Here is a 16,392-nt window from a genome sequence, read left to right as displayed (position 1 = left end):
TGCACACCTCCTACTGGGGATGTGCCCGAAACCCAGGTACATGCCCTTGACCGGAATCGAACCTGGGACCTTTCAGTCCGCAGGCCGACACTCTATCCACTGAGCCAAACCGGTTTCGGCCCAATCACCTCTTTTTTTTTTTTTTTTTTTTTTTTAAATATATATATATTTTATTGATTTTTTACAGAGAAGAAGGGAGAGGGACAGAGAGTTAGAAACATCGATGAGAGAGATCGATCAGCTGCCTCCTGCACGCCCCCCACTGGGGATGTGCCCGCAACCAGGGTACATGCCCTTGACTGGAATCGAACCCGGGACCCTTGAGTCCGCAGGCCAACGCTCTATCCACTGAGCCAAACCGGTTCGGCCAATCACCTCTTTTTAAAATTGATTTTAGAGAGAGACATTAATGTGAGAAAGAAACATTGCCTCCTGCATGCACCCTGACTGGGGATCGAACCTGCAACCTGGGTATGTTCCCTGGCCAGGAGTCAAACCCGCCTCCTTTTGGAGTACAGGATGACACTCCAACCAACTGAGCCACACAGGCCAGGGCCCCAATCACCTCTTAATCCCCTCCAAGTTGAGTACAGCATTTGGGGTGGGGGGGAATCTGTAACCCAGTAGGCTTTGGGGTTATCTGGTCAGGAGTCAAATCGTGACGGTATCACCACCACCTCCCCCAGTCACCCTGGGCAAGTCACAGGTCCTCTGTCCCTTGTTTTTCCATCTGAGGAGTAGAGACAATGTCTCCTACTTTCTGTGTGGTTGTGGGAAGTCAGTGAAAACTTTGCAGTTGTTTAGTGTCAGACACATAGTAGGGCTTCCAAAGCTGGAACCTGGAATGTCCTGAAACAGGGCCGTGTACTGCTGAATGCTCATCCAGCTCCCATAGGCATTATCAACTGATTGCAGAACCCTGTCTCACTGAGCCAGGGCAGAAATTCAGAATCTATCTCCAGACACGGGGACCTCCGTTCCTTTAGTGGAGGGACAGAGGTCCAGAGAGGCAATGTGAGTGTCAGAGGACACACAGTGAGGAGGGGGGGGGGGCAGCAGGTGGCACCCAGTAAATATTTGTTGAATTGAATGAGTAGTAAATGCAGCCTACACAGCGGATTTCTATGTAGTGATGCCCGGGCGTGGCAGAGAGTGGGTGCTCAGCTTCACTTTACGTTATTATTTTTACTATTATTGGCCTTTTCATTAGGAAAGTGGGCTCTGGAGTTCAAACCCTGGATTTGAATTCTTGGTCCATCATTTGCCTGCTGTCCAACCTTGGACAAGTCCTATCCCTTCACTGATGCTGTTTCCTCATCTGTTACATGAAGAAAGAGTCCCCTAACATTCAACATTGGGAAAATTGCATGGAAATTCTCACAAAGAATTTTGTCTGGCACATAACAGGCACTCGATACATGGCCATGTTATTCGTAAAGTGTTAATGTTAGGAAGCGGGATGCAGGTCCATGGAGTGTGTGTCACTGTTTACTCCCGGTGCCTATGGCAGACATTGCTAATCACCCCAGTATGTGTTCCTGTTCAGCCCAGATGTGGCTTCAGAATAATCCTCCCAGCAGCCCCAGGCAGCCAATCTCAGCCCCCTGGAGATTCAGAGGGCTCGATCTTCTGTGCCACCCTTTTTTAATAAGAATCAATGGAAAGGAAGGAGAGGCCCAAAGAAGAGCTAAGATGATCCCTGAGGACACACAGTTCCCAGGTGGCAGAGCCGCCCCACTGGATTGGCCACAATCATTAAAAACAGCTTTGAAGCCGGCTGGCGTGGCCCAGTGGTTGAGCATCGACCTATGAACCAGGAGGTTAGGGTTTGACTCCCGGCCAGGGCACATGCCTGGGTTGCCGGCTCAATCCCCAGTGTGGGACGTGCAGGAGGCAGCTGATCTATGACTCTCTCTCATCTGATGTTTCTGTCTCTCTCTTGCTCTCCATTCCTCTCTGAAATCAATAAAAAGATATATTTTTAAAAAACAGCTCTGAAGTCTGACACAAGGAAGTTTGAAATGGAGTCCCCCATTTATATCACTCAACACCTCTGAGCTCAGCTTCCGTGCTTGTAAGATGGAGAATGTGTTGCTGTCTTTCAAACTTGTTGAGAGCCTGGCTCAGCAATTGGGCATTGACCCATGAACCAGGAGGTCACTGGTTTGATTCCAGGTCCGGGCACATGCGGGGGCAGGGGTTGCAGGCTGGATCCCCAGTAGGGGGTGTGCAGGAGGCAGCCAATCGATGTTTCTTTTTTTAAAAAATCTTTATTGTTGAAAGTATTACATACGACCCCCCCCCCCCCCCGCCATTAACCCCTTCCAGCCATCCCCGCACCCTGTCCCAGGCTTTCACCACCTAATTGTCTGTGTCTATGGGATCGATGTTTCTCTGTCTCTATCCCTCTGCCTTCCTCTCTCTCTAAAAATCAATAAAGGGAAAAAGAATGGTTGAGAGAAATAAATGAAATGATGCCTTGAAGTGCATCACACAGTGCTTAACACATGGTAGACGCTCTGTGGAGCGGGATGATTATTAATAGCAGGATCATGAGGCATGGGTGGCAGACATGGCTAACTGGCCCCAGAATGCTTTCCAGCCGCACCCACATGTAGCTTAGATCCTTCCCAAGCCGCTGGGACAGTCATTTGAAGTTTTTGGCGAAGCAGAGAAGAGGCTCAGAAGCCATAGTGGCATACCTGAGGACGCAGCTGGGAAGTGTTAGAGCAGCGCTAGGTTGGCAGTGGGTTTGGAAACACAGACTCTGGATCAGAAAGGCCCATGTGCAAACCCCGCCTCCCGCTCCATCACTTATAGGCTGCAGGGCCTTCGGTAATTTTCCAAACATCACTGATGCCCGCTTTCTTTCTAATATATTTTTATTGGTTTCAGAGAGGAAGAGAGAGAGAGAGGCATCAATGATGGGAGGGAGTCATTGATTGGCTGCTCCTGCACGCCCCCTACTGGGGATCGAGCCCGCAACCTGGGCATATGCCCTTGACCGGAATTGAACCCGGGACCCTTTAGTCCGCAGACCAACACTCTATTCACTGAGCCAAACCGGCTAGGGCGATGCTCACTTTCTTTATCTGTTGTCTTAGCTCAGATCGCTATAAAAACATGGCATAAACTGTGTGGCTTAAACACAAACATTTATTTCTCCTAGCTCTGGAGGCTGGGTAGTCCAATTTCAAGGTGCCAGCGGATTCAGTTCCTGGTGAGAGCTCACCTGCTGGTTTGCAGACAGCTGTCTTGCTGTGTCCTCACATGGTGTAGAGAGAAGTCATCTCTCTCCTGTCCCTTTGTGTAGCACACAAATCCCGTGCATGCGGGCTCCATCTTCATGACCTAATTACCTCTAAGGCCCCACCCCTAAATATCACCTTGGGGGTTAGGGTTTCAACATAGAATTGGGGGGGGGGGCACAGCATTTAATCCATAACATGTTAAGCAGAGGGAATAAAACCCTCCTCTTTTTAGGGCAGTTGTGAATAAGAAAAGAAAAACTGCCTGTAGAGGGCTTTGCTTTTTGCCTGGCATAGAGGGAATGCTATTTGGGAACAATTACAGTATTGTATTTTGGGTCAGGGATGACTGAGATGATGTGTACCTGCTGACTGAATTCATCTAGCAAGACCCTGCCAATCAATTTGAGTTTTCAGGGGCGGGCAACCTATTCACCAACTGCGTCGTAAGAGAAGACCTACGGAATGCTGGCCACTTTACCTTCCCGTGCCCATCACAGACACCACCCGTCAATCCAGCACTCTTCCCTTCTGGGCCCAGATGTGGCTTTAAAGTTCTTGATGTGGGCCTTAGATATAAAATAGATGTAGAATATATTTTAAAGTTGTTAAGAGAGTAGGTATTAAAAGTTCTCATCACAAAAAAAAAAATTTGTAGCTATGGATGGTGGTGGATGTTAACTGGACTTACTGCGGAGATCATGTTGCAATATATACAAATATTAAGTCATTATGTTGTATGTCTGAAACTAATATAATTTTATATGTCAGTTATATCTCAATTTAAAAAAAGAGATGTAGGAAAAGAACAGTAAAATTTAACATCCATTATATTTATTTATTTATTTTAACATCCATTATATTTAAAAATATATATTGTTCGGATACTAGGAATAAAATTAAACATTTATTTTTTAAAATTAAAGATCCTTGCCGAAACCAGTTTGACTCAGTGGATAGAGCGTCGACCTGCGGACTGAAAGGTCCCAGGTTCGATTCCGGTCAAGGGCATGTACCTGGGTTGCGGGCACATCCCCAGTAGGAGATGTGCAGGAGGCAGCTGATCGATATTCCTCTCTCATCGGTGTTTCTAACTCTCTATCTCTCTCCCTTTCTCTCTGTAAAAAATCAATAAAATATATTTAAAAAAATAAAAAATAAAAAAAATTAAATTAAATTAAAGATCCTTAACCTGATAAAGGCCATTTACAAAAAAAAAAAAAAAAAAACTACAGCAAAGGTCATATTTAGCTGTGAAATGTTTAAAACATTTCCTTTAAAATCAGAAATAAAGAAGATATTATCACATTGTAACCCCTGCACTAAGACAAGAAAAATAAATAACAGATTGGAGATAAATAAAACTGTCATTGTTTGCGGGTGTTAAGTTTATACTTTTTTTAAAAAAAAAAGCTAATCCCAGCTGGCATGGCTCAGTGTTTGAGCGTTGACCTATGAACTAGGAGGTCACGGATTCCCAGTCAGGGCACATGCCCAGGTTGCAGGCTCCATCTCCAGTAGGGGGACCTGCAGGAGGCAGCCGATCAATGATTCTCTCTCATCATTCATGTTTCTGTCTTTCTCCCTCTCCCTTCCTCTCTGAAATCAGTATATATATATTTAAAGCTTAGTGGAAAAACTGGGGGTGCTCTGGCTGGTGTGGCTCAGTGTCATTCAGTGCATCAGAGGGTCCCTGGTCCCATTGCTGGTCAGGGTGCAGGATGCAGGAGGCAGTGGATTAATGTTTGTCTCTCCCGTCGATGTTCTCTCTCCTCCCTCTCTCTCCCTCTCCCCCTCTTCCGTCCTCTCTTTAAAATTAATAAAATGTATTTTTTTTTAAAAAAAAAAGAGGAAAAACTGGGTGTAAATGCCTAGCAGGAAATTTATGCACAAAATGTCAACACATTTGGGATAGGAATTACCTTCGGTGGGAGAAGGAAAGTACAGGGGCAGGGAGAAACTTGTGAGAAAGGGCTGCAAAGCTAATAAAAATGTTATATTTCTTATTCTGAAGACAAAGGTGTTCATTACAGGCCTAGCCAGTTTGGGTCAGTGGATAGAGCCTCGGCCTGCAGACCGAAGGGTCCGGGGTTTGGTTCCGGTCAAGGCCGTGTACCTCGGTTGCAGGCTCCTCCCCAGCCCAGGCCTTGGTCCGGGCACATGCAGGAGGCAACCAATCGATGTGTTTCTCTCACATTGATATTTCGAGCTGCCTTTCCGTCTCTCTTCCACTCTCTCTAAAAATCAATGGAAAAATATCCTCCGGTGAGGATTTTTAAAAAAAGTGTTCAAACATAGGTTGGCTTTAGACAAACAGGGAAACATATATACAAAGAGCCATATATGGCATTTATATGTGGAATTTTTTCACAGTAAAACCATATGTTAAGTGCTTTGCTCGGTGCTCAGGGAGTGGAAGGGGTTATTAGAATAATGTGACGCCCTCTCCCCATGTTCAAGCCCATGTCAGACGTGAGTGATCCATCGCCTCCGAGCCCCTCCTCACTCCCCTGGTCTCCTGGGGACTGGGCCGTGAGTGGGTGTGGCCTGTTGTCTCCAGCAGATACTCGGGGCCATGGAGTCTCAGGTGGCAGGGGGCCCGGCCGGCCCGGCCCTGCCCAATGGGCCACTCCTTGGTACAAACGGAGCCACTGATGACAGCAAAACCAACCTCATCGTCAACTACCTGCCCCAGAACATGACCCAGGATGAGTTCAAGAGCCTCTTCGGCAGCATTGGTGACATTGAGTCCTGCAAGTTGGTTCGGGACAAGATCACAGGTGTGGCTGCTGGCAGGTGGGGAGATGGACGGGGGAGGTGGTAGCCTCCAGGACAGGTGTGATGGGGCCAGTGGTGCTCTGGAGATTTCTGAGGTGTGGCTAGGAGCCAGGTGTGACCCCAGGTGGGGACGAGGAGGGGGTGGTCGGCCTCTCACACCTGGGTCAGGGAGGATCCTGGCAGGTGCAGGGCGGTGGGTCATGGACCTGGTCCTGCACACAGGGCAGAGCCTCGGCTACGGGTTTGTGAACTACTCTGACCCCAACGACGCAGACAAAGCCATCAACACCCTCAACGGCCTCAAACTACAGACAAAGACCATCAAGGTGGGTGCCCTGTCCCCTTGCCGCCTGTCCCCCTATCCCGTTAGTGCCCATCCCAACTGCCCCATGTCCCCTTTCCACTGCCCACAGGACCACCCTGTCACTGCCATCCATCCATCCTCCCCGCTCACCCCCCGAGAGGTTTAATCTCCCCCAAGGCTTTCTGGTTAGCCAGCCCGGGGCCCAATGCCTTTGCCTCTCTGAACCTCAGTCTCCTCGCATGTCAATGGGGAGAATATTAGCCCCCATATTCTGTGGGGGTTCACAGAGGTGCCCTCCAACTGGCACTAGGAGGGAATGACAGGGGTCCAGTGGGCAGCCCCCTCCCTGCCTTTGTTAGGGAAATGGGGGAAGGGTGGGGATCCATCTGCCATCTGGAGCCTAATTAGGGTCTGGGAGGGCGGGATTAGGGGCGGGCCACTCCCCCACCTTTGTGCAATGCCCCTCCCCCCACGACCTCCCCTCTCAGCAGCTGCAGCTGGGACCCTGGGAGCCCAGGTTCCCTGGGGGGGTTGCCATGGAAACTCCTCTCTCTAGGTTGCCTGGAGTGTCTGGGCTCCACCCCACAAATCTGCTCCTGAACCCTGGGGGAAGGCGGGCCGGTGGGGCACCCATCTGGCCCCCAGTTCGCCATGGAAACAGAGGTGTGGGAATCTCTTCCTCTCCCTGGGGTGGGGCAAGGTCGTGACCTAATGGCTCTCTCTCTCTGCCAACTAGACCCCGAAGCCCCCAAGCATGAGGGTGGACTCTATAATGAGCTGTAAGACCATGTGTGTGTGTGACCCTCTGTGAGACGGTGTTTGTTGGACACCGTGGCGATGTGAGTGGCTGTCACATAGGCCCAGCTATTGTAGACTTCGGGTGTGTTACTGCGTCTATGGGACGTTTCCTATTTGACAGGCACTTTGTCTCACACTGCCACTCCGGCTGTGGCCTGGTGGGGCCTCATGGGTGTGTCTGGCTGTGATGGAGTGTTTGTATGTCACAGTGAAGTGTGGTTATGGCTACCGGTGCCCCACTCAGGGTGGAACACGTGTGATGCTATAGGCTGGCGCGGTGGTATGACAGGCGTGTGCAACTCTATCCTTATCCAAGATCCTCAGCGTTGCCATGAAGGTGGCCAAGGCCTTGTGTTACCCTCTGCCTGTACACTGGCTAGCACACTGGCCCTGTGTGTGTGTGTGTGTGTGTGTGTGTGTGTGTGTGTGTTTCTGTCTGTCTGTCTGCCAGAATGGCTGTGTTGTATGGTCAGCCTATGTGTTCCAGCAGATTCTGCCCAAAATAATTCCAGCCCCCCACTGTGTGCCAGGCACCGTCCTAGTTGGCGGGGGGAGGGGGGGAGACCCAGGTTAGCTCACATGATGGAAGGACCTACTCTGTTCCTCAGATGACACCTGACCAGGAGCTCAGACCCCTCTTCTGGTCAACCCAACTTCAACCCATCAACAAGTCCTCAACCCGTCCTCACCCCTCAAAGTTCACAGACCTGTGGTGGGGGGAGTAAAAATTGTAAAATACATGGCGGGCGTGATTTTTAGTTATCATTACAGAAATAATAGCAGCGGATGTGTTTCCTTTTTTTTTTTTTTAAGATTTTTGATTGCCTTTTTTGGGAGAGAGAGAGAAACAGTGATGCAAGAGTGGAACATTGATCGGCTGCCTTCTGCACGCCCCCAACTGGGGATCGAACCATGCAACCATTAGGTGCACGGGATGACACCCAACCAACTGAGCCACACTAGCCAGGGCTGATGTGTTTGTTTTTTGTTGTGGTGGTTTTTTCTGGAGAACCCCAGGTGTGCACAATTCATTAGAATGCCCCCACCCCACCCCATGAGCACCCTCACCCTGATCCACCCTCAGCCCAATTTATTCATTTTGTTAGTTTTTAAATTAGCTGTTTCTAATGAAGTAGCCCTCACAACTCACAGCCTCAAACAAAAACCAGACCCTTGACAATGACCCCTATCTTCCCTGAGGTTATTTTAGAAGCAATAGAAATATAGATATCGGCAGAAATCAAGGGAGAGGAGTCACGGCACTCCCTGCCCCCGCCAGCTATGGGTCACCCTGTTAGCACTGGGGGTGGGCCCTCTGGTCCACGTTCCCAGGACATTGATAGACACACAATGAGATGGGGTCACACAATCCTCGCTGCTCTATAAATGGACTTTTTCTTTCCTCCACTTCACAATACTCACCACTGTTTCAGGAAAATCAATATCCACGTCCCCCGTTTTTTGAATAGCTGCAGAGAGTTTCATTGTTGGGCCGGACCCATTAGTGACACGAATCTAAGGATCCTGCTCACGTGTGTCTGATTCGCAAGGAGGTTGTACTAAAATGTGTCTAATGCCAAGAGAAGTGCTGTGAGAGAAAGTAACCTGGGTAGGACATTTCAACGGAGACCTAGAGAAGAAGACAAAGGAAGAGAGTTCCAGGCAGAGGGAACAGCCCATGCAAAGGCCGCGAGGCAGGACCATGCCTGGTGTTTGGGGAACAGGATGAGGCCTGTGTGACTGGAACACACGGGGGAAGCGGGTGGAGATGAGGCTGGCGGCGAGGCGGTAGATGGCCTTGCGGACCATGGGGCGGACTTGAACTCCGAAGAGCAAGGGAGCCATGGATGTTCTGAGCTGAGGAGTGAGGTGACCTGGCTCAGATGGTCATGGTGCCCTCTGGCTGCTGTGTGGGGATCGGAGCGGGGACCAGGGCAGAAGACTACGTCCTGGTAGGGTTAGCAGTGGTGGATACCGGTCCAAAGCGGGGAGATGCAAGTGGGAGGAAGGCCCTGCTGGGTGGCTCAGTTGGAGTGTCGTCCCATACACCAAAAAGTGGCGGCTTGACCCCCGGTTGGGCTGCATGCAAAAGGCAACCAATCGACGTTTCATTCTCGTATGGATGTTTCTTCCTCTCTCTCAAATCAGTTTTTAAAATAATCTATGTTTATTGATTTCAGAGAGGAAGGGAGAGGGAGAGAGAGATAGAAACATCAATGATGAGAGAGAATCATTGATCGCACGTCCCCTACTGGGGATGAGCCCTGACCGGAATCGAACCATGACCTCTTGGTTCCTAGGTCGGCGCTCAACCACTGAGCCACATCAACCAGACTCTAAGATCAATTGTTAAAAAGCATGTCCTCGGGTGAGGATTTAAAAAACAAAGCAGGAGGAAGTATACAGATTCTGGATCATGAGAAGTAAAGTCAGCAGGACTGACGGTGGATCAGATGTGGGTGTGAAGGTCAGAGAGGCATCACAGACAACTGAGGCTGGGTCCTGAGCTGCCATTAGAGTCAGGCAAGTTGGGGGGAGTCGGGAGCCTGGAGGCAGGTGTCACAGGTGTAGAGAGGAGGGGCCAGATTTGTGCTGGGAACAGACATTTGCAAGTCGTCAGGTTTGAGGTGGTGGCTAAAGACCTGAGTGACTCAGGGGCCCAGTGCAGTCAGGAAAACAAGGGTCAGTGTCCCAGGCTCACTTTACAAGGGAGTGGGAGGCATTGTTGCTGACTGACGGGGTGTTCAGCGTGAGGGCATGAGCTAGGATGCAAGAGTCCCTGAGGTCTTGAGGGAGATGGGACCCCAGGTGTGTGGCTCCTTTGACCTCAGGTGTCAAGTCCCCCCATCACTAAGCAGACAGGCCCATGGCCAGGCCTCCCCCCCAAGTCCCGGTGGCCACAACCACGGTGACTCCTCAAGAGATATTTGTTGAGTGAACAGATGAAGCGTTTCTGTGACTCGGTGGTGGTTCTGACGGGGCCTCTCTCCCCCTTTCTGCGAAATGGGTCTTCCCCTCACACCTGTCGCCTGACCCTCCCCAGGTGTCCTATGCCAGACCCAGCTCTGCATCCATCCGGGATGCCAACCTGTATGTCAGCGGGCTCCCCAAGACCATGAGCCAGAAGGAAATGGAGCAGCTCTTCTCCCAATACGGTCGAATCATCACTTCCCGGATCCTGGTGGACCAGGTCACAGGTCAGGCCGCCGCGGAGGGTGCACCTGGTGAGGGCGCTGGGTGGAGGCACCAAGGCGAGACCAAAACAGAGAAATGGGGAATGGCAGGGCGGGAGTCAGGGGAGCAGGAGGGGCTCGCATGGGAGGAGGCCGGGTCCTCGTGACACCCTGGCTTCCTGCAGGTGTGTCTCGGGGTGTGGGGTTCATCCGCTTTGACAAGAGGATTGAGGCCGAGGAGGCCATCAAAGGACTGAATGGGCAGAAGCCGCTGGGTGCAGCCGAGCCCATCACGGTCAAGTTTGCCAACAACCCAAGTCAGAAGACGGGGCAGGCCCTGCTCACGCACCTTTACCAGTCATCGGCCCGGCGCTATGCAGGCCCCCTGCACCATCAGACACAACGCTTCCGGTGAGCCCCCCTGTCACCCCCAGTCCTGGGCACCCCAGGCCTGCAGGGCTAGGGACACCAGCACAGGCCCACATGCTGGGGCCCCTGAGGGCAGCAGAAGGGCAGCGTGGGGGCCTGCAGGTGTGAGGCCAGGCCCTTACAAGCAGCAGGTGCTCAGCGAGCGCAGGTTTAGAGTCACCTGGTCAGGTCCAGCTCCAGCTGCCCGCTCTGGCACGGGACTCGCACTGTCTGCCTCCGTTTCCTCATGCACATTTCGTGAGTGTGTACTGCAGGCCAGGCCCACGCCTTTGTCCTGCGCAGCAACCCCGTGAGAATGCAGCCTGTCTTGTCCCAGGCGATGGATGGGGCTCTGAAGTTCAGAGAGGCATGGTCACTGCCCAGCCCAGCCATTGTGGTGAAGGGATCAAACCTTCATGTCTGGGGACCTGAGCCCTACAGGGTGTGGCGGGCGGCTGAGAGGGAGGGTGAGGATGTGGCAGGGCAGGCAAGAGGCGGTGCCGGAGTGACCACGGTCCGTGCCAGGCGGTGTCCAGCCGGGCAGGCGGTGGGGGCAGGGCTGGCACTGTGGGCCTGCGGGGTGGGGGCAGGGAGGGCAGGCTGGCCGGCCTGCATCACAGCCGGGAACGCGCCTGGAGGCCACCGTGACCACCCCTTCTGCTCCACAGGCTGGACAACTTACTCAACATGGCCTATGGAGTCAAGAGGTAACAGTGCCCCCACCCCACTGCCCCCAGCCCCTCGCTGTCCCCTCTCAGACCCTTGCCCTGATGGACACCTCTCCACCTCCCCCCAGGACTGCCAGCTTAGTCCTGTCTGCACTGTCGGGGAGTAGCGTGCCCATTAGGAGATGCGGGGGCTGTGGAGCCCAGTAAATGCCCACAGAGAGCTACTATAGAATCTGGGCCCAGGGCCCTCCAGCCCAGTGAGGGGTGGGCAGTGCTGCCCGGGTCACAGCCACGCCCCCTGGTGCCCACGTCCAGCGGGAGTTCCACCTGCACTGTTGGTGGTCCTTGCTGAGGGTCACATCTGCCCCTTTTGCCCTGTGGTCAAGGAGGGCCCCCATGACATTGTCCACATCCCTGGCCCTGCGAACGTCCTGCATTTATTGCATCATGAGCTGCTGAGTGCACGCTGAGGACTGGCCCTGGCTGGTGGCTGGGTCCCCGGTGTGGCCCCGCCAGACTCGGTCCCCATGGAGATGAAATGATATTGAGCACAGTGCTTGGCACATAGTGAGCGCTCAATAAAGGTAGCTGCTCTGAAGATCATTGTTACTGTTATTAATTATCTAGTCTAGTGGGAAAGGAGACAGGTGCACAGTGACCAGGGAGGTGGAGGGGGTGATGGGACCCAGAGGGGCCCCAGCCATCGGAGGCAATAGCGGGGAAGCCGAGTTCCTGGCAGCAGGAATGGCCTGGGCGAGAGAGGGAGCAGTTAGTTCCAAAAGCTCAGAGTGGATGGCTCAGGCTCCGGCCCCACCCGGTCGAGTGGAACCAGGTGCCCACTGTGTCCGAAGCCCTGTTCTGGGCGGGGGCCCCACAGAAAACAAAACCTTTTAGGGAAGAGGGAGCCGATAGCAAATACACAGTTTACCCAGGAAACGGCCAGAGCGGGACAGGGAGCAGGTGGCCTCCTTATGGCTCAGAGGAGGCTCCGAAGGAGGTGACGGTGTGCTTAGCCCCGAATAGCAGTGGGCAGGCGCCTAAATGGCCACATCACACCTGGGCTCCCAGCGCTGCCCTTCTGGGCGGCCAGCAGGACACATGGGACAACGTGGCAGGGTCGGGATGGGGTCAGAGAGGGAGCCAGGGCAGGAGCTGGGTGGGAAGATGTGCCCAGGGTGTGGGGAAGTAGTCAGGGTCAACAGAGCCAAGGACCAAGTAGGGCCAAAGGTCATGGGGTCAGGATTCAGGGCTCAGGGCAGGACCAGAGGTGAGGAGAAGGGACAGGTCAGGGTGAAGACGGGGATGGGGCTGAAGGTGGGATTACAGGTGGAGGCCACAGCAGGGTCAGGACAATGCAGGGCTCACCAGAGTCCCAGGGCCAAGGCCCCATCAGAGGTCGCGGGTCGGGGGCATGCCGGGGGTCAGGGCAGAGCCCGCGTGACCCCCAAAGTAGTCCCCTGTCGCTCATCGCCAGGTTCTCGCCCATCGCCATCGACGGCATGAGCGGCCTGGCGGGCGTGGGCCTGTCGGGGGGCGCCGCGGGCGCCGGCTGGTGCATCTTCGTGTACAACCTGTCTCCGGAGGCGGACGAGAGCGTGCTGTGGCAGCTGTTCGGGCCCTTCGGGGCGGTCACCAACGTCAAGGTCATCCGCGACTTCACCACCAACAAGTGTAAGGGCTTCGGCTTTGTCACCATGACCAACTACGACGAGGCGGCCATGGCCATCGCCAGCCTCAATGGCTACCGCCTGGGCGAGCGTGTGCTGCAGGTGTCCTTCAAGACCAGCAAACAGCACAAGGCCTGAGCCACCTCCGCCCTCCCCACCTCCCCGGGCAGCAGAGAGAGAGAGAGAGAGAGAGAGAGAGAGAGAGAGAGATTGAGAGAGAGAGAGAGAGAGGGAGAAGGGGCCCGAGAGAGACAGCGCAGGCAGACCATGGACGGCACGAGGCCCACACCCCTGCGAAGCCTCAGGGTGAGCACTCGGGCTGGGAGGGTCTGCAGGGAATGGGGGGTGCCTGGGGTCCCCCACCCCGTCCTCCTGCCCCTACCCCAGGCTGGGCTGTTCACTCTCTCGTCTTGGTTTTGTTCATGGAGATGGTTTTTGTTTCTTTTTTCGGCTGAAAAGAAAGCAGAGATGTGCCCCCACCCAACCGCCAGCCAGCTGCACAGGATGGTTTGGGCGGGTGCTGGGTGCCTGCCCTCCAGGCCTCCCCACGCTGAGGTGAGCCTGAGGCGGGGAGGAGACAGGTTTAAAAATCCCCAACAAAGCGAAACATGAGGGGTGTGGGCATCCTGGCCCCCTCGGTGCATTGTGAGGAGCAGGGTGAGGGGCTGGAAACAAACAAAATGGAAAAAAAAGGGGGGTGGGTGGGAGGGGGAGAAAAACTCTATTTTTGTAAAAAGGGGAAAAAGACCTCGTGGAGAATTTTTACTGGGGATTCTTGAACTTGAAAAAAAAAACACACAAAAAAAGACCAAAAAAAAAAAAAAAGAAAATATTTTGACAGGTTATGTTTACCAACTGGGGCAAAGACGGGAAGCAGGGCTTGGGGCCGGGGCCCAGGGGCCACACAGAGACACACGCCCCACAGGAACACACAGCACTAACAGACGCAAGACAACCCTGACACACAGGAACTGGCCGACTCAGACACGGAGACGCACAGAGACCGGAGTGGGAGCCCTGTGAACGTGGAGCGATCAGACACGGACGTGGACAAACGTATCACAGGCAGACGTGGACAGAGGTGAATGTGGACAGCGGACGTGCAAATATTTCCCTGCGCTCACGTGAATACGTGAAAGTGGAGACATACATTTGGAGACACAAATCCAGACACCCAGTCGCAGACATAACACCCAGGAACACACAGACACGCCCACAGTTCCCTCGGACCCGGGCGCCCAGCCCTCCCGGCACCCAGCCCCGCTCGCCCCTGCCCCAGGGTCTCTGCAGAGCTCTCTCCGGCTCATCAGTGGTCCGTGCCGCCCGTGAACACAGGCGTGCACACAGCATCCTGCATCCAGACACACGATACCTCGTTCACTTTTGGCATCATGGTGGGCTGGAGGCAGCACCCCCCAATAATTGAGGCCAAAGGACCCCTTGTCCCTGGGGCTGAGCCGTCTCTGGGGCTGAGCCTCCCCCCGGCCCAGGCCCTGGCCCATGAGGCCGAGGGCGAGGCCAGGCCCCGAGCCTCCCCCGACCGAGGGCCTCCCCGTCAGGCCCAGGGGCCCAGCCCCGCTTTTCCTCCCCACCCACTCGTCACCCCTTTTAATTTGTTGGGGTTTTCCATCTTTCCGATGAGTGAGGGCAGTGGACACAGCTCCCATCCCAAGCCCCAGCCCTGGCTTCTGTCTGGACTTTCCATCCCCCTAGTTTTCATTCTTTGTAACAAAAAATTCCAACAGAAGCCCAAGGCGGGAGCCCCTGGGAGCCCCTGCAGCCCCCACGCCTCGCAGTGGGCCCAGTCAGAACTGAAAATTGCAAACCCCGATTTTAGATTCAGTTGACCTTTCTCCGGTGTCCTGCTTTGGTGTCTGGCCATGGCCCCATCTGACTGCCCAGCTCTCTCTCCCCACCCTCCCTGGTGTTTGTTATTAAACGTCTGTGGAGCTTCTGCTGCAAGGAACAAAAAGAAAAAATTTAAAAAGCAACAAAAAAATACAAACAGAAGAGAAAAACAAAAAACAAAAAAAAAAGAAGAAAAAAAACACTGAAGAGATTTTAAAAAAAGAAAAAAAAAAAAAAAGACATAAACTGGCACCAGTTAACTTTCTTGTACTTTTTTGCCGAATTTAGCTTCTTGTAGTTTTAACTTATTGCTATGTTAACTATTTATTCTTGTTGCCCTGTAAGGACATTTGTGTATGTTTCTGTTCCTTCATCCAGTTTGCAAGTTTAAAGGAACCACGATGTTCTTTGTTTCTTTAAGTTTTGCTGAGACGTGGTTATGCCTAATTTATTTATAAAGGGGAAGTGGAATCATTAAAGTAATAATTATTAATAACAGTAACGGCAGCGGTGGCAGCGGTGGGGCGTGTGCGCTCTCCGGGGCGGCCCCCACTTGGCCAGCGACGTCCGGTCTCAATGGGATTCTTTTTGCTCGTCTTGAGAATTTTTTCAGTCCTATTTAGCTGGTGAAAACCCTAGCTTGTTCTTGATACACGAACCTATTTATTCTTGTGGTTTTAAGTCCTGATCTCCCTGCTCCCCTCCAGCAGGGCAGGCCCCCCGCGGGTCCCTCCCTCTCCCTCTGTTTCTTGGGGCTTTCTCCCCTCTGCCCTCCCTGCACGCAGGGACACGTGTGCACACGTGGGCAGCGTGCCGGGGGCATCCGTGAGCAATAAGGGCTGGGTTTGTCCCCCACCTGGGGGTGCTGGGTTCTGGAGAGGGCACCTCCCCACACAAACCCCCCACACTGAGGCCTAGGCCCCTGCTACCCCCAGACTGGGAGTGCACTTCTTTTTCTAAAACACAGAACTCAGCCCAGCCAGCCCCTACCAGGAAGCTGGCCCAGGGGAGGAGCCTGGGGTCTTCCATGTCCCTGGGGGGCAGGGGCAGGGCCCTTGGGGAGGGGCTCAGCCCCGCAAGCCCTCCCTTCATCCTGTTATTTATTCGGAAGGTTTCACATCATGACAGTCCGTATGTTGGAGATGATAAAGAACTGCAAAAAAAAAAAAAAAAAAAAGACAAAAAAACACTTTGCGTTGCATTTAGACTATTTATTACCGGATTACAGGCCTGGCCGCGGTAACAGACTTTTACATGGAATTGTTTAATTATTTGTACTTTTCATGCCAGAAAATAAAAGTTCAGAATCTTACAGCCTTGGCTGGGTGTCTGTGTGCCAGTGGGCGGGAGTGTTGTGTGCCGTTGGCCCTGGCTGGGCGCCTGGGTCTCATCTCAGCTCCTTGGCTGACCCACAGCAGACACACTCTGGAGGGCGGGCGACGGCTCCGGGAGAAATGCGACGGACACGGCCCACGGTCCATCTGTCCCTCGGTGCCCGAT

The 16,392-nt window shown here is 53.2% G+C and overlaps 1 protein-coding gene across 5 annotated transcripts in view; it reads left to right on the top strand.

Moving 5' to 3' along the window:
- The window catches only part of ELAVL3 (ELAV like RNA binding protein 3), an 18,704-nt gene extending 2,502 nt beyond the window's left edge, over positions 1 to 16,202 (top strand). Inside the window, exons 2-9 of one of the 5 annotated variants that reach the window (XR_004968358.1) lie at positions 5,809 to 6,028; positions 6,249 to 6,352; positions 10,172 to 10,325; positions 10,487 to 10,712; positions 11,378 to 11,416; positions 12,831 to 13,350; positions 13,504 to 13,599; positions 14,882 to 16,202. Coding sequence is in view for 3 of the 5 variants with exons in the window: in XM_036314391.1 (XP_036170284.1) it covers positions 5,809 to 6,028; positions 6,249 to 6,352; positions 10,172 to 10,325; positions 10,487 to 10,712; positions 11,378 to 11,416; positions 12,831 to 13,182 (1,095 nt within the window). In the remaining 2 variants the exon portion in view is untranslated. Of the gene's footprint in view, positions 1 to 5,808; positions 6,029 to 6,248; positions 6,353 to 10,171; positions 10,326 to 10,486; positions 10,713 to 11,377; positions 11,417 to 12,830; positions 13,733 to 14,881 lie in introns of those variants that run through there. The other 4 variants (XR_004968357.1, XM_036314392.1, XM_036314393.1 and 1 more) reach the window with 4 other exon arrangements.
- Positions 16,203 to 16,392: the final 190 nt, after the last annotated feature.

Source organism: Myotis myotis, unplaced genomic scaffold, assembly GCF_014108235.1.
Source record: "Myotis myotis isolate mMyoMyo1 unplaced genomic scaffold, mMyoMyo1.p scaffold_m19_p_6, whole genome shotgun sequence".
In the NCBI taxonomy this organism is placed as follows: domain Eukaryota; kingdom Metazoa; phylum Chordata; class Mammalia; order Chiroptera; family Vespertilionidae; genus Myotis; species Myotis myotis.
The sequence above is the reverse complement of the archived record's forward strand: the minus strand, read 5'-3'. Positions and strand labels throughout refer to the sequence as shown.